Source organism: Gamsiella multidivaricata (genome assembly GCF_025024155.1).
Source record: "Gamsiella multidivaricata strain RSA 2152 chromosome Unknown BC939scaffold_29, whole genome shotgun sequence".
Lineage (NCBI taxonomy): Eukaryota > Fungi > Mortierellomycota > Mortierellomycetes > Mortierellales > Mortierellaceae > Gamsiella > Gamsiella multidivaricata.
The window spans coordinates 173,982-201,808 of NW_026251737.1; the positions used below are offsets into that span (position 1 = coordinate 173,982).

General features: G+C 49.0%; 8 protein-coding genes across 8 annotated transcripts; 2 read left to right on the top strand and 6 right to left on the bottom strand.

Moving 5' to 3' along the window:
• Window positions 1-372: 372 nt before the first annotated feature.
• BC939DRAFT_450130 (WD40-repeat-containing domain protein) lies at window positions 373-2,781 on the top strand. The gene is made up of 4 exons (XM_051555473.1): window positions 373-1,041; window positions 1,143-1,213; window positions 1,316-2,389; window positions 2,493-2,781. Exons 1-4 carry the CDS (start codon window positions 612-614, stop codon window positions 2,685-2,687), a joined length of 1,770 nt encoding a protein of 589 aa, XP_051412652.1. The 5' UTR covers window positions 373-611; the 3' UTR covers window positions 2,688-2,781.
• Window positions 2,782-2,845: 64 nt separating this feature from the next.
• On the bottom strand, window positions 2,846-6,266 carry BC939DRAFT_450138 (Alpha/Beta hydrolase protein). Its single transcript, XM_051555474.1, has 16 exons — window positions 6,103-6,266; window positions 5,931-6,006; window positions 5,747-5,831; window positions 5,614-5,632; window positions 5,477-5,486; window positions 5,257-5,363; window positions 5,094-5,158; window positions 4,924-4,992; window positions 4,702-4,854; window positions 4,432-4,604; window positions 4,199-4,310; window positions 3,997-4,110; window positions 3,863-3,906; window positions 3,404-3,769; window positions 3,134-3,310; window positions 2,846-3,042 (listed from the first exon to the last, which is right to left on the bottom strand). The coding sequence occupies exons 1-16, from the start codon at window positions 6,179-6,181 to the stop codon at window positions 2,943-2,945; spliced, it is 1,749 nt and encodes a 582-aa protein (XP_051412653.1). The 5' UTR covers window positions 6,182-6,266; the 3' UTR covers window positions 2,846-2,942.
• A 2,010-nt stretch (window positions 6,267-8,276) lies between these two features.
• Window positions 8,277-10,511, bottom strand: BC939DRAFT_528552 (uncharacterized protein). Its single transcript, XM_051561464.1, has 2 exons — window positions 9,986-10,511; window positions 8,277-9,851 (listed from the first exon to the last, which is right to left on the bottom strand). The coding sequence occupies exons 1-2, from the start codon at window positions 10,129-10,131 to the stop codon at window positions 8,636-8,638; spliced, it is 1,362 nt and encodes a 453-aa protein (XP_051412654.1). The 5' UTR covers window positions 10,132-10,511; the 3' UTR covers window positions 8,277-8,635.
• A 4,152-nt stretch (window positions 10,512-14,663) lies between these two features.
• BC939DRAFT_492653 (uncharacterized protein) lies at window positions 14,664-16,848 on the bottom strand (the record flags this gene model as incomplete). Its single annotated transcript, XM_051559533.1, is given in 4 exon segments — window positions 14,664-14,884; window positions 14,902-15,457; window positions 15,545-15,942; window positions 16,740-16,848. The coding sequence occupies 4 exon segments, from the start codon at window positions 16,750-16,752 to the stop codon at window positions 14,664-14,666; spliced, it is 1,188 nt and encodes a 395-aa protein (XP_051412655.1). The 5' UTR covers window positions 16,753-16,848.
• A 109-nt stretch (window positions 16,849-16,957) lies between these two features.
• Window positions 16,958-20,607, bottom strand: BC939DRAFT_528554 (uncharacterized protein). The gene is made up of 3 exons (XM_051561465.1): window positions 20,006-20,607; window positions 19,393-19,886; window positions 16,958-19,276 (listed from the first exon to the last, which is right to left on the bottom strand). The coding sequence occupies exons 1-3, from the start codon at window positions 20,289-20,291 to the stop codon at window positions 17,417-17,419; spliced, it is 2,640 nt and encodes an 879-aa protein (XP_051412656.1). The 5' UTR covers window positions 20,292-20,607; the 3' UTR covers window positions 16,958-17,416.
• A 1,403-nt stretch (window positions 20,608-22,010) lies between these two features.
• Window positions 22,011-23,320, top strand: BC939DRAFT_142827 (S-adenosyl-L-methionine-dependent methyltransferase). The gene is made up of 2 exons (XM_051550160.1): window positions 22,011-22,411; window positions 22,525-23,320. The coding sequence occupies exons 1-2, from the start codon at window positions 22,267-22,269 to the stop codon at window positions 23,190-23,192; spliced, it is 813 nt and encodes a 270-aa protein (XP_051412657.1). The 5' UTR covers window positions 22,011-22,266; the 3' UTR covers window positions 23,193-23,320.
• Window positions 23,309-24,507, bottom strand: BC939DRAFT_450148 (uncharacterized protein). Its single transcript, XM_051555475.1, has one exon. It carries the CDS (start codon window positions 24,164-24,166, stop codon window positions 23,531-23,533), a length of 636 nt encoding a protein of 211 aa, XP_051412658.1. The 5' UTR covers window positions 24,167-24,507; the 3' UTR covers window positions 23,309-23,530.
• A 72-nt stretch (window positions 24,508-24,579) lies between these two features.
• BC939DRAFT_476772 (uncharacterized protein) lies at window positions 24,580-27,559 on the bottom strand (the record flags this gene model as incomplete). Its single annotated transcript, XM_051558617.1, has 3 exons — window positions 24,580-24,748; window positions 24,772-26,850; window positions 27,183-27,559. The coding sequence occupies 3 exons, from the start codon at window positions 27,557-27,559 to the stop codon at window positions 24,580-24,582; spliced, it is 2,625 nt and encodes an 874-aa protein (XP_051412659.1).
• Window positions 27,560-27,827: the final 268 nt, after the last annotated feature.

A 27,827-nucleotide genomic window follows, 5' to 3' on the forward strand; every position in this document is an offset into this window, starting at 1 on the left:
CAACAGCCAACTACTGTTCCAATAAACTGCCTATCCTTATCCATTTCAATTGGAATCAGGCCCTTCAGAGCATGCAAATGGCGACAGTGGATCTGACAAGGTACCAATTGAGAACTCTTTAGTCTCCACCACGGCACCATATCAAGCAAAGCGTCTTTGCCAGCTACATTTACGCGTTTCTGACAGAAACGTTCCTTACAATGTTTGGTTTACTTTTCTCTCTCATAGAAATTTATTTCGACAGGTGCATTTGCGCTGCAGACACCACGGGGCGGGTTCCAGGGCGACCGTCTAAAAAAAATAAAAATGCTTCAGGAGCAGTCTCGTGGCTTGTTATTGTTTACTGCTTGATCCAAGGTCTTTTTTTTTTTTTTGTGTGTATGTGTGTGGACTTCGACAACCATCAACAAAAGCAAAAGGTCTTCTTGAGCTCTGCGACCCTCTATCCGCCTGTGCTGTTCCTTGATTGTGTGGTTCACATCCCTCTCTTTCTGCCCGTCCTTCCATAACACAACTTCCCCTCCCTACACATACCTGTTCATTCTTCAACCTCTCATTCCATTTGCCTTGCGCGTTACACATCCCAGACCCTCTTCAACACAAAGAAAACAATGTCGGATCCATTCTTCGCACCTGTCAAGAAAACCGGCAGCACTGGAGGTCGAGGGGGCTCACATCGCGGCCGTGGTCGTGGAGGAAAGTCAGGAGGGTCCCGCGCAGTCAACCCTGGACCAAAGCTCGATACTGGCAGAAAGAACAAGGCCACAACGTCTTTGGCTGGGAAGAGAAAACTCCGTGGCGACTCTTCGGACGAAGAAGGCAATGCAAGAGGCCGTCATGTTAAGGCCAGGAAAGGGGCTGCAGCTGAGGACGATGACGAAGGCGGCGATGAGATTGGTGCTGGAGGAATTGATGATATGGACTTGGAGTTCGGCGATTCTGAAGACGAATCTGAGGATGAGGCTCTGCTGAACGAAACTCCGGCACAGAAGCGACTGAGGCTGGCCAAGAATTACATTGATACTCTGCAGCATGCAGGAGGTAACATTCGCACTTGTTCTTGATATGCAGCATGACCAATTCACATCAGGATCAGTCCTCACTAAAAAATTGGCCACCATACTACATTGAATATCCTTTAGACGACGAGATTGGATACGATGCTGAGGACATTGATCGGGACAACATTGCAGACCGCTTGAAGCAGGACGCTGTAAGTTTTCAGGAAGCATCGTTCTTCATCCGGGTATGTTGGATCCCATAGCCAGATCATGTAGACCTAACAGTGTCTTTTCTTGCCCCTCCTTCTTTTTAGCTTGAGATCCAAGGTCGCCTTCATAGACATCTCGCAGAGACGTTCCAGTTCCCTATCAACACACAAACCGCCATCAGAACTTGCAGAGGACACAGCCTGTCAACAACCTCAATTGCCGCAACCGAAAACGGACTCTATGCCTACTCTGGATCAAAGGACGGATCGATCATCAAGTGGGACCTGAAAACCGGCAAAAAGCTCTTTGTCTTTCCAGGAGGACGGAAAAGCGTTGAAGGATTTAAGGGCCACACGGATCATATCATTTGCTTAGCCGTCAGCACTGACAATCAGTTTTTGGCATCAGGAGGCAAAGACAAGAAGATCAATATCTGGTCGGTGCAAGACAACAAGTGGTTGCATTGCTTCAAGCAACAGCACAAGGATACCATTACAGGCATGTCTTTCCGTAGAGGACAGAACAATCAGCTCTACACGGTCTCGAGCGATCGCACCGTCAAATTGTGGAACGTGGACGAGATGAGCTATATCGAAACACTCTTTGGTCATCAGGACAGTATCACTGCCGTTGACAGTCTGGCCAAGGAGCACTGTGTCTCCACAGGTGGAAGGGATCGCACAGTCCGTCTGTGGAAGATCGTGGAGGAGTCGCAGCTCGTGTTCCGAGGAGGCGGATTCATCCGACCCAAGAGGCTGAGCAAGGACGAACCGGATCAGTCCAAAATGGTGACGACCCCTGGCCCTGACGGTGGAGTTATTATGAAGGAGAAGAAGGATCCATCATTTTTGGAGGGCTCTATGGACTGCTTGGCCATGATCGATGAGGAAAACTTCTTGACTGGAGGCGACAGTGGAACTATCTCGTTATGGAACATTAACAAGAAGAAGGCCGTTTTCTCTATGCCCTTGGCTCACGGCTTTCATACGCAACCTCTGGACTTCTCGAACGGTGAGGCTAAGCCCAGCGGAGGAGTTGAGACCCCTTATTGGATCACAGCTTTGGCATCGCTGCGGTACTCGGACATGTTTGTCAGCGGCTCCTGGGATGGCACCATTCGCGTCTGGCAGATTGGAAAGAACATGAAGAACTTTTCTCTCATCAGTACCATTCCTGTGGTAAGCGCCTTTCTTTACTATTTGAAAAGAAATGGATTATGAGCGCAACTTGCGGATCAAATTTACTCACTTCTTCTCACCATTCCTTCCCTTGATAATATAGGTCGGTGTTGTGAATGACCTTCAACTCTATCAACCAACGCTTTCCATAAAGACATTGCTGGTCGCCGCAATCGGCCAGGAGCACAAGCTGGGTCGCTGGTTGAGGATAAAGCCCGCCCGCAACTGTATGCAGATCGTAGAGCTAAGCGCGAAAGCAAAGGACGCTGCACCAGTAGAAAGCGTAGACGAGGACTAGGATAACGCGGAGAAAAAGGCGTAACCAACCCCTTCAACGCATTTAATTACAGCACACCTGCATCATCAATAAAACAACCAGCATCTTGCACGATAGAAACAAACGACTCGCTTATTTATTTATATATATACATATTTATTTATATATACATTTATATATTTATTTATTTATTCTACGGACTTTATTAGGCACAAATAGTAAGACGAATAATGAACAAGCCGGAGGGCTATTTTAATGCTGTTGTACTAATGCGCTTTATACCCGTCTATCCTGCGAGCCGAATGTACGCTCGTCGTCGTCATCGTGGTATTCATCCTCACTGTCATGTATGGCACTCTCGATCACCAGCTCATCCCTACAAAGAACAATGGAAGAATACCAATTAGTACACTTTAAGACATACATTATAGTCCGAAACCATCAAGACATGCAGCCAGGGCATTTACAGTTCATCCGTGTGCACAGGTTCGCGTCCACGAACAGACGAACGGCTGTTACTGAGGGGGAACCACTGGATACCGTCGTGTGCATCACCAAGTTTCTTCTGTTGCTGGTTTTTCCTGACAACGACGAAAATACCGATGCCGACTGCGATCATCACGAGCAACAGCACTGCCGCTACACTATAATTGCAACAAGGACCTATTGTGAGCATCTCAGATCATTTCAACCGCAGAGTGACCCATCAACATAAAATGCATGAATAGGAGACTTACTTTGCTGAGAAGAAAGATCTCTTGGGTTGGCCAATGTCGACCTTCTCGCCTCCAGGAGGAAGGTTTTGATTTTCACTGGTATCTGTGTCTAGATGAGAGGTAAAGGTCTGCATCCTAGGATCCAGACCCATAAACCGGTTCATCATGTCCAATGCTGCCAATGGTGCATCATAGGGGACCATGTGGGATGCATTGTAGAGCAGCACATACGTCAAGTTCTTGTCCTGCCTCCATAGCCCTGCAGGTTCGTTATCCACCATCCAGGGGATCGCGGGAGCATCCTGGAACCCCTTAGTATCCTGCCATGTCATGTTCGAGATCAGGTACTCCGTTCCAATATGGTTACAGATCAAATCCTTGTCGCCGCTATCATGAATAGCCATTCAACACAGTGATCAGTCAGATGCTCTTATAAACGCACATCATGTCAGATGCATTATATTATGCAATAACACGCACCTGAACAGCAGGACGTTGACCCTGTCCAAAATAGCGGGCAGAAGCTGCGAATCAAACGAGAAATAGTGTCAGTAACTAAAAACCACATTAACGAAGCGAGCGGACGAAAAATTGTCCTTTCTTTTGATACGTACCGATATCGCCGGCATTGAATCATCGAATCTCAAGGCCGAACTGACACGCGTGCTACATTCAGTCCACGGTAATATCGCTCCATTTGCGTGTAACGCAGCCTTGACATCATTTCTCTACAATAATTTGATCCGCAGGCGCGTTAGCGAACTTCATTATACTTCATTGTCGTTCGTGATAAAGAACTAGAACATGCGTCCTTACGGTGAGATACTCCTTCATCTGCGGCAGCTCATTCGGCCAGAGCAGGCCGCACGATGGATATTCGTCCACCAATCTGATGTCGTACTGGTTGGTACACATCGGTGAGAGATCACTAGACATAAGTTGAGCACAATGGATTGCATAAGCAGTTGAGGTCATAGTTGGCAGTCTATCAGAGCGAAGGAAAAAAAAAAAAAAAAAAAAAAAAAAGGAATGCCCGCCTTGCGCCTTACGTTGTGACACTGTGCTGTAAGATGGTCTGGACAAGGTCCTCGCATCTATTCTGGGAAATGCGATCATGCAACCGGATATCATCCAAACATCGGTCCTGTTGGGAGACCAGCTCATCCAGTAAATCCGGTGTCGAGATGCCATGTTGTACGATATATGGGATATAAGAGGTATACTAAGGGAAAAGAGAAGGAATGGCGTGAGTATGTCAGTTTTTTTTTTTTTTTTTGCAATCCATAGCCACTCCCGCAGGATACAACCATGGCACATACCTGATGCAGCGGATCGATCCAGCCATTTCCGATGGCAAGGCCCTTTAAATTGTACGCAACGTCGTCCTTGGGCACATTTCCATTATGGTCCAAAATACCCCTGGCAAAATAGGGTATGTACGTACCGGCGTAACTTTCTCCTGCAAGATATAGCTGTGGACATTACATTAGCGGGCGGTTGATAAAACTCCATGCGGTCGCAGATAAGATCCAAAGACCTACATCATCTTGAGCACGCTCTGGAAAAATCTGGAAGAACGCTTTAAGAAATGCTAGGAAGTGGTCTGTGATCTAAAGTGGCATCGAGATATAGACCATGAACATGGGATCAATGAGAATGTCGAGCGAATATCCTGGCCTTTGCTATCGTCATGACCGAACTGGCAAAGTACCTCAGGTAGAGATCCAAGTAATTGCTGCGATGTGTAGCTCAGTCCGGTTCCGACAGGTTGATCCACTATGTCGGCCAATTGAACACCATTAAGATACGTAAGCCGGTGATCATTCTTCTAGGTAATATTAATGGTTTCACTTAGTTTGGTCCGTGCGACATACAGAACACAACATTGGCAAACTCGTGCCATCCGCCCTTGTTAATTGTCAACTTCTTGTCCACGAAGCGCAATGGTCCTGATTCCAGGAAGTATCCATCTGCGCTTGAACTATCCGCGTGGGATCAAATCAATAAATCGGTAGCAGATGAAATTAGTGTCAAAGATCCGTATTCTTCGGATGCATCTGCACCTCAATCCCTGTGTCAACTCCTGGTCATTACCATCCAGGTCCTTATGAGAGGCGAGTAAATTCAGAAGGGATATCAGGAAGGAGCAATATGCAGTGTTAGAATCGATGGGCCAATTGAAGACAAATGGCGTGGCGCTCGATCCCTGTCCTGTTTGCATGTCACCATACCTCCGTTCAACCAGATGATCTGTTAATGAAAGAGGGGGAAAGATGGAAAGAGAGCAATTGATAAGGATAAAGATCGCAAGCGCACAAGGATTGTTCTGTGAACCCAAACATCCATCTAGCAAGCTACACTTGCCAATTTGGAGCCGTTTTGCGGATGCCTGTTAGTGACCATCCAGAAAAACAGGTTCGACTCCCTCGCAGGATCCAGTGCAATATGTCTATGTGTGAAATCGATTCAGATGAGTTGAAGTTAGCAACTTGGTATTCCTGGTGTTCCTGGTAGTCCCATTACAATTTCGTTCCTGGCGATTGTATACCCTGCATATTGTTTTAGTTGAGCCGCATCCTCTGGCGACAAGTCCGGAAGATCTGCTACGAGGTAGTCATCAGCAACTACAAAAAAAAAAGAAAAAAAGAAAAAACCGCTGAGTTGATCTGTCCACCAAAGCAAAAACTACGGAACTGACTCACTGCTTGAGTTCAATGTACCTTGCGCCTCGGTAACTGTCAAAAGTAAGAGCTGGTAAAGGACTACTGCTACCAGCCATCCCAAACAAGTCGCTCGCATCTCAGTATCCAGCAATGCGCCCAAAACAAAGAGATGCGACAAGTATATGGGAGCGAGGTAGAAGAGAGAGAGAGAGAGAGAGAGAGAGAGAGAGAGAGAGAGAGAGAGAGAGAGAGAGAGAGAGAGAGAGAGAGAGAGAGAGAGAGAGAGAGAGAGAGAGAGAGACGGGAGGGGGGCACTCTTTTGTTCGTTCTGAAACCGGAGAATGTAGCAAGCGAGCGAGATGAATGAATCAGATGAGAAAGGAGAAATGGAAACAGAAGATTGGAGCAGGATGAAGGGAAGTCAGCGGTGTTACACATGAAATCTTGACTGTCCCTGAGGATAATCAGGGTCCATTAGTCTAGCCCTTGTTATACCTCAAGGAATCGTGGCAAAGCATTAACTGGCCAATGAACAGTGCTGTACAAATGCTCTTTCTCTCTTTTCACTCTGCCATTATCCATTCAGTATTATAGTTACAGCCATGCCACCAGCAGGAAACTCTTTCCCAGTTACTGAAGAATATATTCATCGCATTGCTTTGGCAGGGATGTGTTAAATAAACATTGAAGTAGCGTATGCTTCTTTCTGGCGAAAACTCCATAAATATAACCAGTTGTCCTGAAATAAGATACTACGTTCAACACCAAACTCCAACGGCAATGCGATGGAATCAGACAAGCGAGTGTTGTCATACCGAAGCCTAGGGATGGACCTAAACATGCTGAGGACACCATGAAGGCCTGACGTAGGATGGGATCGACAGCAGCCATGACGAACAAGATATTCTCGGCTGGCCAGGGATGTGGGACTGCATCAACAAAGCGAAGCATAAAAAATGTGGTAGTATGGTTTTTTTTTATTCCAAAGGTGTGGAGGCAAATCTTGGGCATGAAAGCTAGTCATTGAGCTCAAAATCCTTATTGTAATACATGGTGTTCAAGCAGTCAGGTCGCGACATAACAGACCCGCACTTAGTACACGTGGCAGTGATCGAGCTTCCGCTGTATTGGGTACGATCCATTGTGAAAAAAGAGGAGTCGACGCCCATCGATTACAACCCATGGCTCTTTATTGCTCTCGCCCGGTTGACAGGCCATATCTTTTCATACCGCATTCGTCCTGTCCTTTTATACTCGCTGCTCGATGATATCAGTGTGGGAAGTGTGGGACAAGGCAACACTGTTCCGCACCTGCATACTGTACGCGCTCTCTTTTTCTTTCTGAGTCCTATCTCTCGCACAAGTCCATTCGGATGACCTTCCTTACTAGTCAGTCTCCCGAGTGAAAGCCTGATCCGGCCGCGGTCCAACACCCGGGAACAGCGCAGTGAGCGAGTACATGCATGGGGTCAATGCCATATATGAGTGTGTGCGAGTATCCACACGAACTCAACTGAAAAAAAAAATAGACATCAAACCAGTAACTATCAGAGCGACAAATAGACACGGAGACCAGACTACGAGCTAGATTCGATGGAATAAAGTCTAGTTCCAGTTCAAGTTCGGGTGTTTCTCTAACATGAAACTGGGCGCTTTTTCACTCCTGCGATTTGGTCACAAAAAATGACACTCCCAGACACGACTCTTTGGGATCATGCGCTGGTAGCCAACCCAGACAATGGGGCATTGGGCACGGTGCCAAAAAGTTGGGCAGTTTTAAAAAGACTCCCTTGGTTCGCACACTTTGCGATTTCCATAAACACGAAAAGGGGATGAAAACGACAAGAGGCGGCCCCAGCTCTGACTCGGGAGACGGCGCCTGCGACTTTCCTATGGATGGATGCACCTAATTCTTTTACTACTCCCCAAAAAATGTCTGCTTGCCCGCTTCAGAAACAGAAGCATGAAGAGCGGGACGCGACCTTTCAGCCCCCCTCCTCACACACACACACCTAAGACCGCCTTGACATCTTCTCGGAAGGATCTTTTTTGTAAAAAAAAAATCGCATCCAGCACACTGCAGGTTCCAGTGGAACTGTGTCTGAACTATGGCGATAACGACAAGGAAAACCTCGTATGTCATGCAAAGGGAGTGTTGTTGCTCATTCGATCATTTGCCTAGGTTGGCGTTTGACACTGTTTACTCATCTATCAAGCGACTTATCACCAAAACATACACACACACACACACACACACACACACACACACACACACAAAAAGACATACTTCTCATCTATGCAGTCTTTGTTTTGCAATTACGGCCCAAAAGATAATGGTACAAGTGCGCGAGGAAAATATATTTACATGTACAAAGTCGCAGGTTGCTAATCAACAATAAAATGGTATCAAAAATAAAGGACGGCAAAGAGTAAATATGGCTACCAAAGGCGGGCGGCATTAGTGCGGCAGCTGAAGTGAAGGGGAAGGAACAATGTGGTATGGTATAGACTACAGGAACAAAGAAAAAGGGGGGAGAATGTTTTTGCTTTGCTAAGGACAGTGAGCATTGCATATTCCCTTTTTGGGAGTTCATCCCGAGCGCATAATGCTCGCTCGAAGAAGCTGCTCCTGTGTTACTGATGCATCCCACTCCCCTTGCCAGCTGTACGCAGCACGAGCATTGCCCCAACGTTCTGTCATTTCTGCGCGGATCATCCGCTCAACCAGGACGATCTCTTCCTCGTAAATTTCCTTGGTGAGACCCTGGAATTGATGGTGGTATGTGAAAAAGTTGGTCGTGAACTTGAAGGACTCGAGGTTGGGGAACAGCTTGAGGATGGCCCTGAATCCTGGGAGCGTTAGGGGTGAAGAGGTATACTTGGTGATCGTCAGATGGCGGACTGATTTACCGGGGAGGGGGTTCGCAAGTGTGGTTGGTGGTAATGTGGCGAAGTAAGAGTGGTGGTGTGCAAAGGGATGGCTCAAAGGTGAGCTGGCTGTGCGTTCAAAACTTGTGGCTTGCAGCTGCTTCACGCGCTGCACCATGATGTGGACGTTGTCGTTGGAGACGCAATCCAGGTCGAGCAGCTCCAGTGACTCAATCGTGCCGCACTCGAGTAATGACCACAATCCCTCCATGCTGACTTCCTTAGTCCCGACCGCCTGTGCCTGATAAGGTGCGAGCGTCATTGAGCGAAGATCCTTCCATCCTGTCATCATCCTGCGAAGAACAGTGTCCGAGATACCGTGATGGCCACGGAAACTCTTAATGTTCGGGCATGCGGCGGTAATAGCGCTGACGATCTCGGGTGAAAAGAAACCGTCGTCCCTGTTGCGATCATAGAGCAGGTTTTCGAGATGGCGGCCGTTGCGGACGATGCTAAAGATGAGTTCGGTCATTTCGAGGTCGAGAAAGTTGTCGTGGATATCCAGAGACTTGATGGTTTCTTGACTCTGCTCCATTAGTGTGATGAGCGCTCGGGAAAAGTCTTGGTGTAGGGTGAAACCGAGCTTGCGGTATTCCTCACGGCGACGCGGGAGAGTAAAGGAGGTGATATGGGAGTACAAGGAGTGCATGCCGGGCTGCTGAGGGAAATGATGCATAATCGCCGTATTTTGGATGGGCACAGTGGTTTTTGAGATGAAGGATGAATAGCAGTTGGATATACAGAGGGAGCGCATGCGTGGTGCAAGGCGGCACAACTGCTGCATGCAGAGCACCAGAGTGTTGAACTCCATGTTGTCGAGGGTGATGTGGGTGTAAAGCGAGGGATCGGCAAGGATACGGTGCCATGTGCGGCAGGTTCTAATGATTAGCATTTTTGGAATTGAATTGAATTGAATTGAGAATATTTAGAATGCGGGGAAAATCATAATCAATTCAGGGCCGGGACAAGAGGAAGGGGTGGTGTCGACGATCATTGAAGGCGAAGGACTTACCCAGCAGCCTTGAACTTCTCCTCAAGGGTGAGGAAGCTGAAGATCTCGAGCCAGATGTTCTCGGGCATGTCTGTCAAGTAGTGTTTGCTATAGAACCGGCAAGGGGTGATGTCGGTATCCATGTTGGATGATTGGGCAAAGCGCATTTGATGCTGTATGAGTAAGAGTGTGAGGAATGAAGGAGAGGTGTGCAGCCGAGGTGGGAGGTGAATGAGAACAGGATCAAGGAGGGGATGAATGACGGGATGCAATGACGAACGCTGAGGAGCAAGGGAGAGTGTGCGTTGCGGGGGGTTCGTTGAAAGGATGGGCAGTAGAGAGAGTGTCGTAAAGAGGCAAGAGAGTGGCCCCAATTGAAGGAGTGTTATCGAGTATTATCGATATGGGATGAGAGATAACGGATGATTAATGGCGAGGGAGTGCGGGCGAAGGATAGTTGCGGAAGCAGAGGAGGACGATGCAGGAGAGAGAGGATGGGGCCGAGTATTTATACGGGTAAGATAGGTGTGAAGAGAAGAGACGAAGAGAGACCAAGACATCGCTCTGAACTCTTTTCTCAGCAACAAAAGGACCAAACAAGGTTCCCCTTTTTGCCTCCTCTGAAGGCGAGCGAAAAAAGAAAAACAGGGAGCAGCAGCAGAGGAGCACAAACAAGACGACGACGGCCACAATTAAAATAAAATAAAATAAAGTAATAAGATATACAAGGGGTCAAGTAAAAAGAGGCGATGTGTTGACACTACTCTATGTGGATGCGCATAGTCTATGTGTGCGGAATAAACTATTTATTACTAGATTCGATTCAATCGACTGTACAAAGGTTGAATGCCACCGATGATTTGTGTATACTCAGCTGCGCGCGAAACATGTTCAGCAACCCTATTCAGCTCCACAGGAAAGTACCTTTCCTTTGGAAACAAAGGGTCTCTCCAGTCCACCTTGGCTTACCCACTGACATTACACCCTCTGCAGCAATCATCGCTCGTTTCAATAGACCACATGGAATGGGCTGGGTTATCACCGAAGATCCCTCTCTTTCTCCGAAAGCAAGAGACATTTGGAGAGACATGAAAAACGAACACGTCCTGCGTTGCATGGTAATGACATTCATGGACAAAAAAAGTCGCCAATGAATTCGTGCGCCCCCCGTTTGACATTGACAAAAAGGGCCTTGAATTGTGGATGTATTGGGTCTGCCAGCAACAAGCATAGTAGGAAGCGCAAGGACTTGGCCTGTCGTGCTTAGAGCGCCCAAGACATGGCAATTCAAGAGAGATACACATGATGCTTGGTTTCTACTCCTCAGGTCTCTTAATGATGGCCGAGAACATGCCACTTGTTCAGGAAGGTGCACTAATGCGCTCAGAGTTGCTGCAAGGGTTTTCTTTTTTTGGTCTGGGGAGCCTGCGAGTGCACCCATCCCTGATGACACGTCCATCTGTCAGCCTATCCTTGATGACACGTCTAGGGCTAAAATGGCTAGTCAAGGTGCTCGCGTAATTCGTTGTTCTATGACGGACAGACTCCGCTTCTCTGCCTGCATTTTCTCTGACAACGTTTAACGTTCTGATATCCCCCTCCTTCATGAACTGCATTTTCCATTATAGAAGAACAGAGGAGAGGGATATTATCTATCGTGTTCTCATAGTAAAGTCGCTATTTTATGCCTCCTTCCTTTAATATACTTTTACAAGGAGGAAGAAAAAGTATTTGACCGAGAAGTAGGTTACTAGGACGAACCTCCTCGTTTCATTTAATTAGCCATTTTCTTTCCCGGAGAACTTGGACCTCCAGATCAATGGCCAGGATTTTTTCCCAGTAGGGGGCGCACCCCCTAGTTGCTTTGGTAATGCGTGGTTACAAACAGCAAGGTCAAAAATCCAAATTGGGTTCCCCTAACCTCCTTCACTCCGTCCATCCGAACAACGACAGTCGTTCACAGGAGAGGATTCATATTCGCCATCCATCGGTTGATCCTGGCCAGGTTAGCTTACCGGCCCCTCGCCTCGATGTTTGAAGCCGTATTTCTCATTCCGTTCAATAGGAGACAGAACCTGCTTCGGATGTTCAATTGAGATGGAATCACGACGTGATCTGTGTGCGTGAGTGGGTGGTGGGTTGAACTCCTTATTTTGTCCGCGACTTCTGCAATTTATACATCTGAACCCTGCCGAATGGGAGCCACTCCTTCATTATTCTTATCCACGTAGAGAACCAAAAGCGGTTGGCGACTCAATTGATCCCTTAGCAACCCAAGGAAATGGTACCAATAAAGGTCCCGCCTATGAATTGCTGAACCTGCATGTCCCTCAATTCATCTCACATAGGCAGCTGTTTCTGGACTGGGAATTGCGGATTCAGACCTTATAAAAAAAGAATAAAGTCTTCTGATACAACCCTGAGCGGGCACAAAATAAAAGTCCTCGACCATTATTACCCATACAACACCTTAGCGGCCTACCTCTGAAATACGCGACTCTTGCCACCGATTCGGTAGTCAGCATCCCCCAGAATCTCCTCGACATCTCGTTAAGTCTCAAGGCTACATGGACGCTTCAACCCACAACCTGCCTCAACTGCAGTCTTTCAGGAGCCGATTTTTTCCTATAAGCGCGTTTTCTTTGTGAGTTGGCTTTTTTTTTTATGCTGGCTCTGTACTTTTTGAGCCGCTTTCCGTTGGTCTGTGTTTCCAATCCTGATTTAAAAAAAGCATGAACAGGGTCGCCAGCTCATCTCGGGGGGATTTTTTTTACACGAGAGCCGCTCATCATTTCGCGCAACAAACAGTTTTGTAGAGTACTTGTCTGTACACAAAATAAAAATTGGCGGGCGGCTTCCCACTGCACATGCATGCACGCGCTCGCTGTCTGTGCCCAGCTTCAAATGTCATTCATGTCGCTCTTTGTTGACACTTTTTGTGTAATATTCATAGGCATTTGCCGCATTTTATTTCATTCACCAGAGCGAGAAACGACGGCTGTAGAGAGACAAGGGAGCACAGACAAAAGAACGCGCGAAGAGAAGCAGATGACGACGAACTGAGAAAAGCAACAGCCAAATAAGCGGCCCACGGAGTCCCCAGAAAGCCATGTCTCGCTATTTCATTTCGCTAGCATTGAAGATTTAGAGCAACTATTTTATCACATCGTTCATACATGCATGTCGCACAGAGCTATAAGTGGCATGTGCATGTACGTGGACCTCGTTAGGAATCTTTATATATATTTTTATACATATACTAAAAGAACGATCGCGAGCAGGATTCAGACCCCAGGAAGCCATAACGAGAGAGGGTTGTCTAGGACAGAAAATCCAGTATCTGGGAATGGTACAGCGATTACTCTTATTACCCTTATTACCCTTGAACCTTGGAATTCATCCAGGATCACTGCCACCAACTCACACAGTCTAGAAGGGCATGTTCCGACATGTTTCTGTCTGTGCTCGTCATCTCAGGTTACCCGGCAGAGACTAAAGAGAGAGGGCTCGAACCCTTCTCCTTAGAGCTCTTGATTTAATGAGGCCATAAAGAACCGACGCTCTATAGTCACGCTGGCTAGCCATTGTCTCCCCTACCACCGGTGACGCTCCGGTTCCCGTCCTAGCAGTTGACGATGCTAATCCCGTGTCCTGCGGCGGCTCTGCTGTGGCAGGGGACAGTGCTGGGGAGAACAATTGACTCTCGTGATTGACCCTCGTATTAATGCCGTTCTGAAAGCCGAGTCGAAGCTGGGAAACCGCATCATCTGGGCCACCATAATCGCTGCTGCTTCTTTCTGACCCTCTGGATAAGCCCTCCTGGCTACTCTCCAAAGATGCGACAGAATCCGACAGGTTATTATTATTGTTATTGCTGCCCGACTTTTCATTATCTCGGCGATCGCCCTGTTCAGCTCGAGCTCGGCATTGGACCGAGCACGCGACCCACTCCAGCGGTACGATCCTCTCATCCATGACCCCGACACCCTTCCATCGCATTCCTGCAAAAAAGAGCCGCTTTTGGCAAACGGAGCAAAACTCGCACTCCATTTCCTTTTCCTCCAGTGTAAGTTGCATCGGCGGAGGCGGGTTCAAGATACCAGATTTGGATCGAGAATCGAACCGGTCGATCCCACTTTCTGCTGGTCCATGCTTCGAGCCGAATCCTGCGGCTTCATGATGGACGCTATCGCGCTCAGCCCATTCGATTTCCTCTCCTGAATGTGAGAATGCTGATCCATGTAGAGCTGTGCGCATCTCCGATAGGTGGTGAAGTCCCATCTGCTCTATCATCCACTCTGGCATCATCATGAATGTACAGTCGTCGATATGGTCCTCCTCTTCAGCAACGGGTGATTTCTTCTTTGCAATCGACGTGACTCCTGTTTTCTTACTCGTCATGAACGGGCAGACATCGCCATGGCAAAAGTAGTGCGGATCATTGTACAGTTTTTCGCCGACGATCTGCGAGCAAATGTCCCCAAGGCTGAGTGTCCATGAACATGAAGTGTAACTGTCCTTGCAATACCCACGCCGATCGACTAAGTGCTCTGGGTGCGGTTGCTCTTGTCGTTGATGTTGATGCTGGTAAGCGTGATTGAAGGGGTGTTGATTATGATGGTGCAAATCGCCTAGTGGCGCTTGTTGACTGTGCTGACCATCAGAGTTGCGAACCAAATTTCCTAGCCTGGCATTACCTTCACTTGATAGTGAAAGCGACCCCAATGATGGCATTGGTATAATTGATGGTGGCGGTACTGGCTCTCCCAATTGTCCAGATGGAGATATTGAATTCGCCGCGGTCGTTGGTGAAAGCGGAGCGGACGCCATCAATGCCGAAGGCGATCCTAGTCCTGCCATCAACATGGACGTCGTTGCTGTAATTGGTGACTGTGGTGCAGAGGCCCGTGGGACCTTGACCTGCCAAAATCTGTTACCTCGAGCCCAGCACTTCATCCCCTGGCGTATTTGAACATAATCATCATCATCATGACCTCCGTCTTCGTTTGGCGTAATATTAGGAGCACCTTGTCCCGGCGCTGTGGTGAACAAAGACTCCATTGGGCCCTGAGGGTTGTGTGATCCTTCGCCACCAGCCTGCACCTCAAGTCCATTACCCAGCGATAGCGCTGTTTCGCTCAAGCGCCAAAGACTCCCCCTCTCGAAAGCGAGTGACTCTGATACAAGTCGCTGAATCTCCACAGGAATACATCCAAGATGGTTATCCGCGATATCCAGCAGTCGAAGTTGTTTCAATCGTCCAAGTTGCTGTGGAAGACTTTTGAGGCGATTGGATTGTAAGAAGAGCTCCTCAAGTGTGGGTGCCAGCAAGCCGATCAGGGGCGAGATCTCCGTCAAGAAGTTCTGGGAGACATCGAGTTCGCGGAGCGCAGGAAGTCGAAAGATTTGCAGTGGCAGGTCTTTGAGCTGATTGCCCTGCAAGCGCAAAGATACCAGATGGGAAAGATAGGGCAGAGAGGATGTGGCAATAATCTATATCCGAAGGAAAATATGGTCCATCAGCTCGGCGAATCTGTAGTCATAAAAACGGATGTATCACAATAACGGCTTGCTTCTTACCATGGTCGAGATGCGCAGCCTAGCCAGGTGGACGATCCCGCGCTCAGACTCTGATACCCGTGTCACTTGATGGACCCTGCAAGTATGTTCGCTGGCAATTGCATCCTGCTCATGACTGTTACTTCGTCGATACGGCATGCTGTAACTCCTGTTGCGAGAGGTTGTTGCTTCGTAGTATCGGCTGTCCTGCGTCGAGACAATGGTGTGGGAGGTGGTGAAGCCATTGGTGTTGGGTGTTGGCAGATAGTAGAGCCGGACTATATGTTGCTCGCAACCCCGTGCGAGGTTCAAGATGGTATTGACCGAGGGCTGGATAGCGCTGGAGTTCATCGGATAAGGCAAGACCGCCATAACCAAGTGTCCTTGCGTTGTTCTTCTCGAGTCCTGTCTTGATGAAGCTATAGTCGATGCGTGTCCTTTGAATCAGATGTTGCTGCTGGACATTCGACAGATGTTGCGATGTAGAGCAGGCGGTCAAGTGTGAAGGAGTACAAAAGCTATATCCAGCTACGTGGTACAAACCCCGTTCGCCCCTCAATCGAGTCCCGGTCTCCCGCGCGAATGCAAGAGGAAGACTAGAGTTTTCGTCATCGTGGGATGTTCGCTTTTTCATCCCTCATAGTGTTTACATTGCCGCATTTAGTGCTATTGTTGTTGTTATTGTTGCTGTGGTTACGGACGCATCAGCTTTGAGGTCACTCTTAGTGCTCTATGAGACGGAGAGCGGCGCGAGCCAAATTGCGGTCAGTTATATGTATCGTTGGCACTTGATGGTCTGACCCTTGACGTTCCCCAAGGCACCGCATCGGAAGCATCTTATAGAGTTCCTCCACGCGGCGGCACGGACTATGGGTATATTATGGGCCGCCACCTGGACGTAGAAAGCCTTGATAGCAGAAATCGATTACCCTCTTTAGAGGTGCATCCCCCACCACAAACACTGGCCTTGACGTCCCTGACTGTTATTTCCCCATGTATCCAGCGGCGTTCATCGCTCTTGTGATACTCTTGACTAGGGTTGCTTCTTTTCGTCTGCTAGAGGACGTGTCCGTCCGTGGTGATCGATCCTGTTAACACGTACCCCAGTGATATTCTGTATGAATTTCTGCTTTGTACTACTGGGGTGACAACCCATTCTTGAGGAACTTTAGCAGAGCCGCGCAAGCGACATTGTCTCGCCTGATGCGCCGCATACCAATCGAAGGCATTCTGCTTTTGTTAATCCTGGAAAGTGAAGAAGGCTCGGTTGTAGGGTTTCGGTGCGCCGATGGAGGGACTTAAAAGGAACGTGTTTTTTTTTTTTTGTTCAATCCAGCCTCTGGCAAAGAGAGAGGTTGAACAAGTCTCCCGGTGTTTCGACGCTTGATCCAGCGCTTGTGCCTTCATATTGTTCGCCGTTCTTGCTCCGCTGCCTTGCATTGTCTTGCCTTGCCACACAACCTTCATGAGGAATGGCCCTCCTTGTCCCTAAGGCTCGTAGAGTGCCCCTTTATTGTGGAAGTCTAATGTTGTTGGTTATATTAATGCACATGAACCGAAAGTGCTGGTGTTCCTACTATCTCAACCCCACAATGATGCAGCTACGTATCTGGCGGGTACCAGCAAACTCAGAAAAAAAAAGGTACCAAAAATGAAGGAGTGGATATTTTACAAAGGTGGGTAGATTGTGTCCCGGATAGATTGAGAGGTGAAAAGATGTGCTGATGCAGGATGAGTGTGAGGCGAAGAAATCGTGGTTCATGGTCTAGGGCTAGCTGTGGACCTGTGCTACCCTCGTGCGAGGTCGATGCTGCAGCATTGATCCCCATCCAGTTCTCCTTAGTCCACCAAGCCTTGTATCCTGTCCGAGAGCATTCCTCAGGAAACGCGTCGTCATTTCGAGGACACAGCTTTCGCTCTGGCAGACGCGGCCCTGGACATTGACGACATTGGAGACGGTGTCAGGATCGAAGATGGCGGTGTCGACCGCTGAGGCGATGTTGGCTGCTGTTCAGGCGACAAGCAGGCAGATGAACGACTGTCCGAGACCGCGTTCGTTGTGTGGGCGTTGGCCGTATCGACTTCTTGTAACCGCGTGCGGTCCATTGGAGCAGCAGAACCGTTGTAGTTGAGTCCGTGAGAAGACGTTACGAATTTTGGCCAGACATCGCGGAAGAGGAGCTCTTGAATCTCATAAATGGCTCCGTCGAACATACTCGATTGCCATTCGCCTCGCTTCGCCTTTTGATGGATCTCTTGCGCAGTAGCATAGGACAAATTGACCTCCAGACGACTGCCGCTGACAATAAAAGTCTTGTAAACATACTCGAATTGAATCAATAGCGTGGGAGGCATGGGTAGAAGTCGAAAGTCCTCGCCTGGTGTGGTAAGAATATTCTGCGGAGATGACTCCAATATGGTGGCGCTTGGTGTTTGCCTTGCTGATGGATCCTGCACAATGCCTAGTTCTAGATCAGGTAATGCTGAAGAGCTAGAACCATGCCGGTGCAGATTTGGGAAAGTAAATGACCCCAAGGGTGAAGATGGCTCTGAGTCGTCAAAGTAGGATGAAGATGACCGGCGTGGCCCCAGCATGTGCACTGTTGACGATACAGATGATACAGAGACGATTTTCTTGATCCGGTGTGGTGTTCGATTTGTATCACTACCATCGGCCTTGGCTGAAAGCTGGGGAAATTGAGTTGGAAGCGGAGCGATAGTTGAATGGCTAGTTCCCGAAGAAGGAGTCTTAGTCAGCCTCGTAGAGGTTGGCGTTGCAGGCGAGGTCTGCATCGAGATGACGGTATGATCCACCATAGACAGTGAAGGGTTTGTCGCTGGGTTGTCAAGAGGTAGCTCATGTGGTGTCGCTGTCAGGTTTCGCAGATGTTCATACTGGAATGCTCTTTTCTCCAGCCTGGAGACTTCGTACAGGAATCTCATGTTCTCGGCGCAAAACTCTCGGACAGTGAAAGCGCTCATCCTGTCAAACAGTTCGCGGTCCTCAAGCGCCTTGATAAACTCGTCCCAGTCGGTCTTTTTGCTGTCAATGATGGTTCCGTGAGTGCTACTGCCAATGCCAAAATGTTCTCTCCTGTGGCTGCGAATGAGACTCTTGAGGGTGAGGTTGATATTACTGATGCTATTCTTTCGGCTGTAGCCCAGGGGAGAACCACTGGTGGATGTCTGTGCGTAATAAACTTCCCGAGTATCGCCCTTATCTCTGGCTGCAGGTGCTGGCGTAGTGACTAGTGTGAATTGTACTTTGTTGGCGCCGAGTGATGATTCTTTGCCTCCTGTCTGTCGGGTGCCCTCGAGCGGAATATCCTCAGATCCTGACCGGTCCCGGATGTCAGCCCCATTATTTCCTGCACGATGTTTGCGATCGATTGAGCCCAAGGCAGTTGCAGGTAATTTGCTGCGATATGTGTTCCGCTGGAACACCATGGCAGTATAGGCGCACTGGTGAGGATACTCTTTGAAATGGCGAACGAGCGGGGTCAGGATACTAGCGATATGGCTCACGATGAGGATTAAGGCTATATATGTTGTTTTATCCAAGTACTTCCTGGTGAATTCTGGTAGCACTACAGGCATGATGAAGAAAAGCGCCACACACGGAGCCGAGAAGGTCGTCATAAAAATGAGCTCGTTCCGGATACCGAAGCCATCGTTGGTGCCCTTGAGTTGAAAGATCATGAATGGGGATAACATAAAGAGGAAGATAAGTGCTGTGATGTAGGGAAAGGCATACTATACAGCAGCGTACAAAGAAAGATGTGCGGCGATGTCAGTAATGGGAACGGAAATGGAAGTCGGAAAAGCGCTTAAAATCGATCGACCACAAAGTAGAAATCATGAATACTAACCTCAGGCCCAGTATGACACTCGTAGTAGACGGGGTTGAAGCCGATGGAAGGGACCCGGAACTGGAAAAAGATCGCCAAAATCAGGGTGATGATTAAGTATACAGCGGCAACGCCAAGCATCTGCATATCAGTGGCGGTTTTGTAGCGGTTGTACCACCTCTTTGACAGAGCAATTTCCTTCAATGTCTTGTTGGTCAACTCAAAGACCTTCTCTCTCTCTGAACTATAAGAATCGTAACCATGGACCTGATCCCGCAGCTGCTTTTGTGTTTCAACCGGAGAGGAGGATGGATCGGAAGCTCCAATGATGGTGGGGCCCTTGGTTACCCCAGTCCCTGGATTAAGACGTCTCTGTCCGGTGCCCAGGGCAATCAGATCTGCTGGCTCTGCGAATCTGGATTGATAGATGGCAGTGTTGCGGTCGAATCTGCTGACGAGACGCCACACTCTGGCAGAAAAGAATAGCACGAACGGTACCATCCCAAAGTAGCTCCCTGTACGCAGTGTTGCATGCCATATTCAAGGACGAGTGGGGGAAAGGCTGTAACATGTAAGCAAACACGAAGCAGTGTAAAAGAAATAGAGAATGGCGACCAGAACAGTGGTACAGTACCATAGAACAGAACCGCACAGGGGACGCGGTATTTGTATGACTGATAGATATAGAGAAGGGCAAAGAAAATAGTGGCAAAGTAGCCCTGAGCAGGGACGAGGTAGCGTCCTCGCTGTCGCAGGTTGTTGTCCTTTTTGGATGCTTGCTGGAAAATAAATGTAGAGAGGAGACCAATAAAGGTCCCGAGAGTGCCAAAGACTATGAAGATGTTGCGGCGGGTTGCGCCCAAGGGAATAGCGACACTTGGGTCGGTCCCTGGTTCGGATGGATATATGATCTGTACCATGACCCAGCTCGCGCGATCGGAGACAGAGTCGTATGTGTATGTGCCGAGAGAGTAGCCGAAGATTGGTTGGATTTATGTGTTCATGGAGTGAGTGGTGCAAGTGTGAGAATGTGGGGTTGATATGGCGATTGGTAGGGGAATTGAGGAGAGGAAACGTGGAGAAGGAGGATGCGGTGGTGAAGTACCAAGCAAGGGGTGAGATCCAAGGAAGAAAGAGATTCGAGGTACTAATGGGAGGGGAGGCGAAGAACAAGGGTGTTTTCTGAAGAAGGAGAAATGAACAGTAGCACGCATGCCTCTATACTAAGCAATTGGGCGCGGAGAAAAAATAACAACATTAGAAGTAGCTTTCATTCATTCCCGCTACAGTTATATTACATACCAGCTACACGCTGGCATGCAAGAGCAGCAACTCAGTCTGCTAGTCTAGTCTGGGTTGTATGTTTTTAATGCAGATCAAGGCTAGCGGAGCAAAAAAAAAAGCAGGGCGGTGAAAAAAGATGGACACGTGTGTTGTGTCCCTTTTTTTTCGGTTTCCTGCGGCGCAGGTAGGGGCTCTCATTTTTTTTTTTGTTTAGCAATCGAGAACTAGACCACTTGCACTTTGAGGTTTGCTCCGCGCGATTCAGTTGTTTCCTTCACAGTTGCAAATATTTCATGTCGGCTCTTATACATGCACCAAACTCACTTACCATGGAGAAACGCACCCAAGAGTCCTTACATCAATTGGGACAGGTAGTTCGTCGAGGTCATCAGAGCATCGAGCTCGTCTATACCGCAACATGCAACATAGGCTCTAGTCTTACAGCCTGTCCATGAAAAATAAAGCGCAAAACTGGCTAAGGTGCTCAAGGGCATGCTCTCATCACACTTCACTGGTCCCACATTCAATATTAAATGCGATCACGTTAACGAATATAGACTTTATAGATGGCATTTTACTTTCTACTATATTCAGAGCATTGTTATAAAAATGGGATGATGGCATCGCACATGCGCCAGCCGAATGGAGCTGGAGTAGGTTACACCTATGGATGCAGTGCAAAGTGTCAAAGCTTTCCGAGCGCAGCTTAGTGGTTTTGCGGTATTGCGCAAGGTCTTTTTTACGCAACCGGCTTTTGTATGTACATTATGTATCTGGATTATGTGTTAATGGCCGCCATGGCAGCAATGCGTTAAAATGGCTAACTACACAACATGGTGCAATGCAGATGGTTTTTAATTTTTTATTACTTTATCAATGGCTGTTTATATCACGCGTAGTGCTCCACAGAGTGTCCTACAGCGTGCTATCGAAGTAGTGGCGGTGGAGGATACACATCTTGGCTGACCCTCACAGCACCAACCTACTGAGACATAAGGAGCAGACGAAAGAGGAGTTACAGCGATTAGAAAGTCTGTCTGTGCTTGGCGATGACTAGAGGGTTGTTTTGGTCCAGACTACTCAGCATGTGCATAGGATTTGGGATTTGTGTCTAAGGACGACTAGCCTGTGCTTCGTCGCGTGCCCGACTTTGTCTCCGGAGGTAAGGAGCTGCGCTATAACGGCAGGTGGATAGCGTCGCATACAAGATGAGTAACGAAAGAGTAGACTACGCGCGAGAAGAGGTGGTCTTTTTTCTGTAAATGGCAGTTGGCCCGAATAAGGCAGGGTGTGACAAAATCGGGTTTGGCAGATGGACAGCCGAGGACATAAACGAAAGGGACTTCGTCCTGTCAGTCAGTCATTCAGTCCACCCTCGTCCATCGGTCAAAGAGACCGATGAAGATGCGGCTGGTCCTCCAGGGCTAGTTTCGACATCGTCTTGGCTTTGGCTGTCATAGTGTAAAGCGTGCGAAAGTTCCATGCAAGTAGCAGCAGTGCAAATATAAAAACGTATGTGTGGCCTCCACAAGGACAATTAATCCAACAAAAGCACATCAGCGCATCCCACACTGCATTCAAGTCGTTCATTCCTCATTCACACTTCAAGCAATGGCGACCTTCTCAAGCAAGACCTTCAACAGCGCGTTGTACCAGTCCTTCCGCCCTGGCTACAACTCCAACTTTTTCAAGGCGGTTTACAACTACCATGCTAGGCACAGCGGCCAGTTCGACACCGCAGTTGATGTCGGCACAGGTATGCGCCGCCAAAGCAAAACACACACACATCACATCTTCAGTAGCTCACTCTCAATTTGATCCACCGCGTCTTTTATCCTAACCAGTGGCCTTTTACATATATTTATCTAGGCACTGGACAAGTCGCGTCTGTGTTGGCTGAGAAATTCAAACATGTGCACGGCGTCGATGCCTCTGCAAAGATGCTTGATGCTGCCATTCAAAAGCCTAACATCACCTACCACGTCAGTAAGGGTGAAGATCTCAGCGCCATCCCCAGTTCCAGCGTCGATGTTCTCACGGTCGCGCAAGCCCTGCATTGGTTCGACCACCCAAAGTTCTTCTCCGAGGTCAAGCGTGTCCTTAAGCCCCACGGAACATTTGCTGCCGTTGGCTACTCGTTCGTGCTCTTTGAAAAGCATCCGAGGGCTAGCGAGAAAATCTACCAGTTGGGCGATGAGCCCGATCAGTTGGGCACATGCTGGGACCATGGCCGATTGATTCTCGACAACCTCTACAAGAGTATCGACGTGCCACTGCAGAACGTCGAACGACATTATTTCCCCAAAAATGGGAACACACTGCCGCCCATCATGACCGAACATGTTACGATGAAACACTTTCGAAATTATATCAAGACCTGGTCCGCTTACAAGAACTACTGCGAGAAACATCCTGACCGTCCAGACATCGTCGATAAGACCATCGATGAAATTATGGCAGAGGAGAATCTGAAGGACGAGGACGTGGTCGATCTGACCTGGCCCACGGTTTTAATCCTTGGAGAGAACGGTGTGTAGATATGCACTTCATTTTCAATCGACTACCTTTTCTTTTTATTGTTGTACGATGATCGGCTTCAAGTTTGGGACGCTATCCGTCCCACAAAGCTCTCTTGAGCTATTTTTTTTTTTTTTTTTTTTTTTTTTTTTTTTTTTTGGAATAAACCGATGATCGCCTTAGTTGTTTGACAGAAATCCACTGCAATACAAAAGAGTCGATGAATGTGAAATGCGTGAAGCAAGGCAACGAACGTGCCTTCTCCACAAGAAACTAAAAACACAGGTATGATGAATATACAGAATGGAGGGGGGAAAAATACAATACATCAACAAACAAAAACAGATTTAGCTCCCTTTCACGTCGCGCGCCATTGACGATGATCCACCGTTGGCGCGACTGTTACCCTGATCATGCCATCGTCCTCTCGTCGGCCCTGGACATTGCCGCTCAGCTTGATAACGCTCGTCTTCTTCTTCATCACCCGCCTGGAGCGAGGATTATGCCGGCTGGCGTGAGAGGCCATGACCGCATTCTCCGCCAACTCAAATGTGATCGCACTCTTAGAGATTGGAAGCCTCGCATGGCCTAGCGACGTCGGCGGTCGTGGCGCCTCCGGTCGATTGGTCTGCACCTGCAATCCTCCGTACTTGCCACCGTTACTGCTGTGACTCCTGTTGCCGGGAGGACTGTACTGCTGGCTGATGTTACTATGACAACTCGCATCGGAGCCCCGAGTGCGCAGATCGTCCAAGTTGGGCGCAGACGCCACCAAGGCAGAAAGAGCACTCTTGGCGCTAAAGGGCGAGGCCTGGGTCTTTTGGAAGCCGTTCGAATAATTTTCCACGTTTTGTCGGCTTCCTGATCCAGCCATATGAATCTTGAGGGGCTTCGGATTCTGGAACTGAAAGCTCTTCTTCTTCTTCAGCGTCCGCTCCTCCTGCCCCTTTTGTTGCTCACGCTCAGCTGTTCTCAGAAGCGTGTCAAAGTCCATCGCCTTGAGGTCCACGGGTGTATTGGGAGGGAACTCTTGGCTCGCATCAAACTCCTTGGGGTGGAAGCTTATGGGCGTAATGGGGCTACCTCCGTTCAGGGTCTGAGCAGAGTAGTTCGAGCTTGCAGACAGCGTCGAGCCCGTGCTGAAGTTTTTGAGGTGGTGCGGCAGCAGAGTGTCGGAAGATGTCTGCTGCTGATGGGCAGACGAAGGCTGTCGCTGGTGAGCAGTGCCTGCAAATAAATAGAACCCAAGCACAAAAAAAAAAGAGTTAGGATTATGATCACAGCATCGTTCATTATCATTAGCGACAAAACAAATTACCTCTCGTATTCGACAAGAACTTAGTGTTTAATGCCGGTACGGACGGCCGCGTTTGTTGCAAGACGTTGCGCGGCTTCCATGAGTTCGAGTCATCCGCTGAAAATTGTGCGGGCGAATTTCTTGGAGGTGAAGATGAGGTTGTTGTTGCCGGTGATACGTTGATCGTAACAGGGGAGCCATTGAGAATATTCCGGCTGGCCTTGCGGTGAAGTGTTGGGGATAGGGACGGCCCCGCCCGTCTTAATGTCCTTGGACCCTCTCTGTTACTATTTTCGACCGACCTTGTATGACTGCCAGCGATTCGGCCACCGCTGCTGCTGCGGCTAACGTCTTTTGTACGAATGGAAAGTGCAGGCAGTTCAGGGAGGGTGTCAGAGTCAGCATCGCCGATCGACATCTTCCTTCGCGGCGACATCTCTCTCGAGCCCGAATCGCGCCCTTTCCCTTTGTCAGCCTTGGATCCTGTTGGAGTTCTGGGGCGGACGAAAATCTCCTCCATCGACACATCAGCATCGCCGGTGTAGCCGCTCATGGCATCGCCGTCCGAATCAAAGCCCTTAAAATCCTGGTCCGTGTCCAACTGCTGCATTGAAGACACCGTCAATCGGGGTTGACGCTTGAAGTTGAAGAGTCCTGGGACCACAGAATTGTTGACTATGGCATGTGCGTGATCCAAATCGGCTACTTCAAGCGTAAAGCTCGTAAACGTGTGCGTTACATGAGTTGAAGCCGCATCGTCATCAAAGTAGTTCTGGGCGCTAGGCAATCCGAGGTGAGCGGGGGGGTTAACAAATATAGAATGGGCTGCGCTGCTCCGTCGACGGCGGCGCATGGCCATCTCAAGGGTCTCGCGTCGTGTGCTTGGATTTCTTGGTGGTGATACAGTCGTAGCCAACAAAGCCGGATGGGTCGAGGTGCCCATAGAGCGCGAGCGCACGGAACTGATACTCTCAGACCGTTTTGGGCGACTGCTGAGATCTCCTGAATAAACACCGCTGTCTCTTTGGGATGGCTGCAGCGAAGGCTCGTGGGTCTTCACCAAGTCCAAAGAGGGGGCCTTAGTCTCGATGGGCGATCCCACTGGAGACTGCTCAGCGGACGGCATGTTCTTGAGCTTCTTCGTTGCCCGGCCAAGATGGAGCGACTTCATGATGGCCTTGCGCCATTCAGACGGCTCTCCGGAGCTCGACCTGCCCATTTCGTTTGCTTCTTGCCGCTGTTGCTGTTCGATCGAGTCTTGATCCTTGGGTCGTTTTTTGCTGTTCCTCTGGGGAATCGTTTGGTCAGTGAAAGTACCAGCATCGACAGCATCGCTGCTCTGGGCCTTAACGGCTTGATTGTTCTCCTTCGCTTTGGTCTTGTCTTTATCAGAAGCAGTTTTTTGCGGAAGCAAAAACCGCTTCACGGCATTGGGGCGCTTGTTAGAGGGGTCTTGTGTTGCAGCATAAGCAGAGGCTGCTGCTGCTGCTGCCTGAAGCTTCTTGCGCTTTTTGAGAGGTAGCTCTGCAAATTGAGTATAGTCGCTGTAGTCACCCGGCATAATGAAATCGATAGAGTCGTCGTCCGAATCCAACTCGTCCGCGGTATCGTGCGCTGGCTGTTGTTGCTGCTGTTGCTGCTGTGGACCAAGCTCGGGCGAAATCATCACCGCATCCAAGTTTACATGCTGTGTCTTGCTGCAGGGAGAACTGTCCACCAGTGAGCTTGATCTACTCTTGTTTCCCCATAACATAAGTTTGCTGGGGGAGTTCGACTCTGGACGAACACGAGGGTGTGTCCAAAATGGTTTCGAGAGTCGAAGCATAGGGTTGGTTTGCTGAGGCTCGGAGGTGATGGATCTAGAGGAAGATTGGAGCTGTTGAGGCTGCGCTGAGGCTGACGTTGGAAATGAGGGACTGGATTCAAGGTTGTATGTAGAGATAGGTGTAGAGATGGGCGCGGAGACAGGAGTGGAGTCGGGAGCAGAGAGAGAAGTCTGTTGCGAGCGTGCCTTCTCTCTGAGGTTGGAGGATGATTTAATAGAAGCAAGAGTGTTGTGGACTCGATTCTTGAACTTGACCAGCGATGATGACGGCGCTGAGCGGTCGCCTTGGGGAAGTGTGCGACGCGCTTCAGAGTCCTCCATATCAATATCCTGAAATTGCAATTGCTCCGTGTCCCCCTGTTGGATTGTTGGTTCAACGTAAGACCTCATTGAAATCGACGCAGTATCGGAATGCCCGTGGATGGCGCTCGAGCCCTGGTCGGCTGAGGTCATCGAGAGCTCATGGTCGAGCTGTATGGGCGGTAGGATGAAGGATGAGGCAAGCGAGGCCGAAATTGACATGCGGTTGTTGGTGTTGGTGCTGTTGCCGCTGTCGCTATTATTATTCGTCACAGACAGGGCTCCTCCTGTTCCAGCGATATTGGATCTGCGGGATGTGTGGGATGGGAACATTATTTTGTTTAAAATAAATGGCCGTGGTGACACGAACGGGAAGCAATGGTAACAGAAACAGGTCAGGATGACACGTCTTGATACAGGGGCAGACCAAAGCGTGGAAAACGCTCTTTTTTCTTTAGAGCGCATCCCGATGGATGACAAACCACGCAGGGCAGGGAGGAAAATAAACATGACATGCTAAGCGCATCCATGGTCAGATGGTTGGTGCATGGGAGAAAAAGGCAATGGGTAGGAGGCATGTACACATACCTTTTATGAGACAGATGCCTGTTCTTGAACTTGCCGAATGCCTTGAGGAACTTTGATCGTGCCGAGAACGGATCCGAGGGGCTCGCCTCGGCTGAGTCATTGGAGGATTTGTTTGCTGTCGAGGACGGAGCACCAGCAGCGGCGGATGGTGATGCGGCGTGGTCCTTGCCGTGGGATTTTTGTTGGCCGACTGTCCATGCCGTTGTCGCATTATTTGCAGGGTTGAAGGCAGAGGGCATCCTGCGCAGAGTCTTGAAGACTGGCAAGCCCGTTTTGTGCGACTCGGACGCATGTTCGCGAGGAGCTGATGAGGTCGAAGAGGGAGAGGTGGTGCTGATTCGAATATTGGAGGCTTCTGCCGCTTCGCTGGCGCCCATGGCGGAGACTGTTCCTTGCGCTCCTCTATTTACACCGACCTTGCCTTTGACTTTGCTGTGAAGACGTGCCTCTCCTTTGATCCGGATGTCCCAATGGCCAAAAATTTCGTTTGAGGTGGATCGCAGGATATTCCTTGATCGTCGCTGGAGACGTGGGCGCGTTGATCGGGCGAGTTTTGAGGTCCTGTGGGACGGACGGGCTCTCTCGCTGAGATGCTCTTGCAACACAAGGCGAGGGCCCGGTTCGAAAAGCGCTTTGGGTACCGAA

What these genes read in the sequence shown, in the direction of transcription:
- BC939DRAFT_450130 (XM_051555473.1), top strand. Translation starts at nt 612, where the DNA reads ATGTCGGATCCATTCTTCGCACCTGTCAAGAAAACCGGCAGCACTGGA. An exon ending in TACTCTGCAGCATGCAGGAG is followed by an intron (nt 1,042 to 1,142) that starts GTAACATTCGCA and finishes AATATCCTTTAG; the next exon opens with ACGACGAGATTGGATACGAT. An exon ending in ACCGCTTGAAGCAGGACGCT is followed by an intron (nt 1,214 to 1,315) that starts GTAAGTTTTCAG and finishes CCTTCTTTTTAG; the next exon opens with CTTGAGATCCAAGGTCGCCT.
- BC939DRAFT_450138 (XM_051555474.1), bottom strand. Translation starts at nt 6,181, where the DNA reads ATGCGAGCGACTTGTTTGGGATGGCTGGTAGCAGTAGTCCTTTACCAG. An exon ending in GACAGTTACCGAGGCGCAAG is followed by an intron (nt 6,007 to 6,102) that starts GTACATTGAACT and finishes TTTTTTTTGTAG; the next exon opens with TTGCTGATGACTACCTCGTA. An exon ending in AGATGAAGGAGTATCTCACC is followed by an intron (nt 4,111 to 4,198) that starts GTAAGGACGCAT and finishes AAATTATTGTAG; the next exon opens with AGAAATGATGTCAAGGCTGC.
- BC939DRAFT_528552 (XM_051561464.1), bottom strand. Translation starts at nt 10,131, where the DNA reads ATGCGCTTTGCCCAATCATCCAACATGGATACCGACATCACCCCTTGC. An exon ending in GAGAAGTTCAAGGCTGCTGG is followed by an intron (nt 9,852 to 9,985) that starts GTAAGTCCTTCG and finishes GCTAATCATTAG; the next exon opens with AACCTGCCGCACATGGCACC.
- BC939DRAFT_528554 (XM_051561465.1), bottom strand. Translation starts at nt 20,291, where the DNA reads ATGGTACAGATCATATATCCATCCGAACCAGGGACCGACCCAAGTGTC. An exon ending in CTGTGCGGTTCTGTTCTATG is followed by an intron (nt 19,887 to 20,005) that starts GTACTGTACCAC and finishes CACTGCGTACAG; the next exon opens with GGAGCTACTTTGGGATGGTA. An exon ending in AGTGTCATACTGGGCCTGAG is followed by an intron (nt 19,277 to 19,392) that starts GTTAGTATTCAT and finishes GCTGCTGTATAG; the next exon opens with TATGCCTTTCCCTACATCAC.
- BC939DRAFT_142827 (XM_051550160.1), top strand. Translation starts at nt 22,267, where the DNA reads ATGGCGACCTTCTCAAGCAAGACCTTCAACAGCGCGTTGTACCAGTCC. An exon ending in CGCAGTTGATGTCGGCACAG is followed by an intron (nt 22,412 to 22,524) that starts GTATGCGCCGCC and finishes ATATTTATCTAG; the next exon opens with GCACTGGACAAGTCGCGTCT.
- BC939DRAFT_450148 (XM_051555475.1), bottom strand. Translation starts at nt 24,166, where the DNA reads ATGGACTTTGACACGCTTCTGAGAACAGCTGAGCGTGAGCAACAAAAG.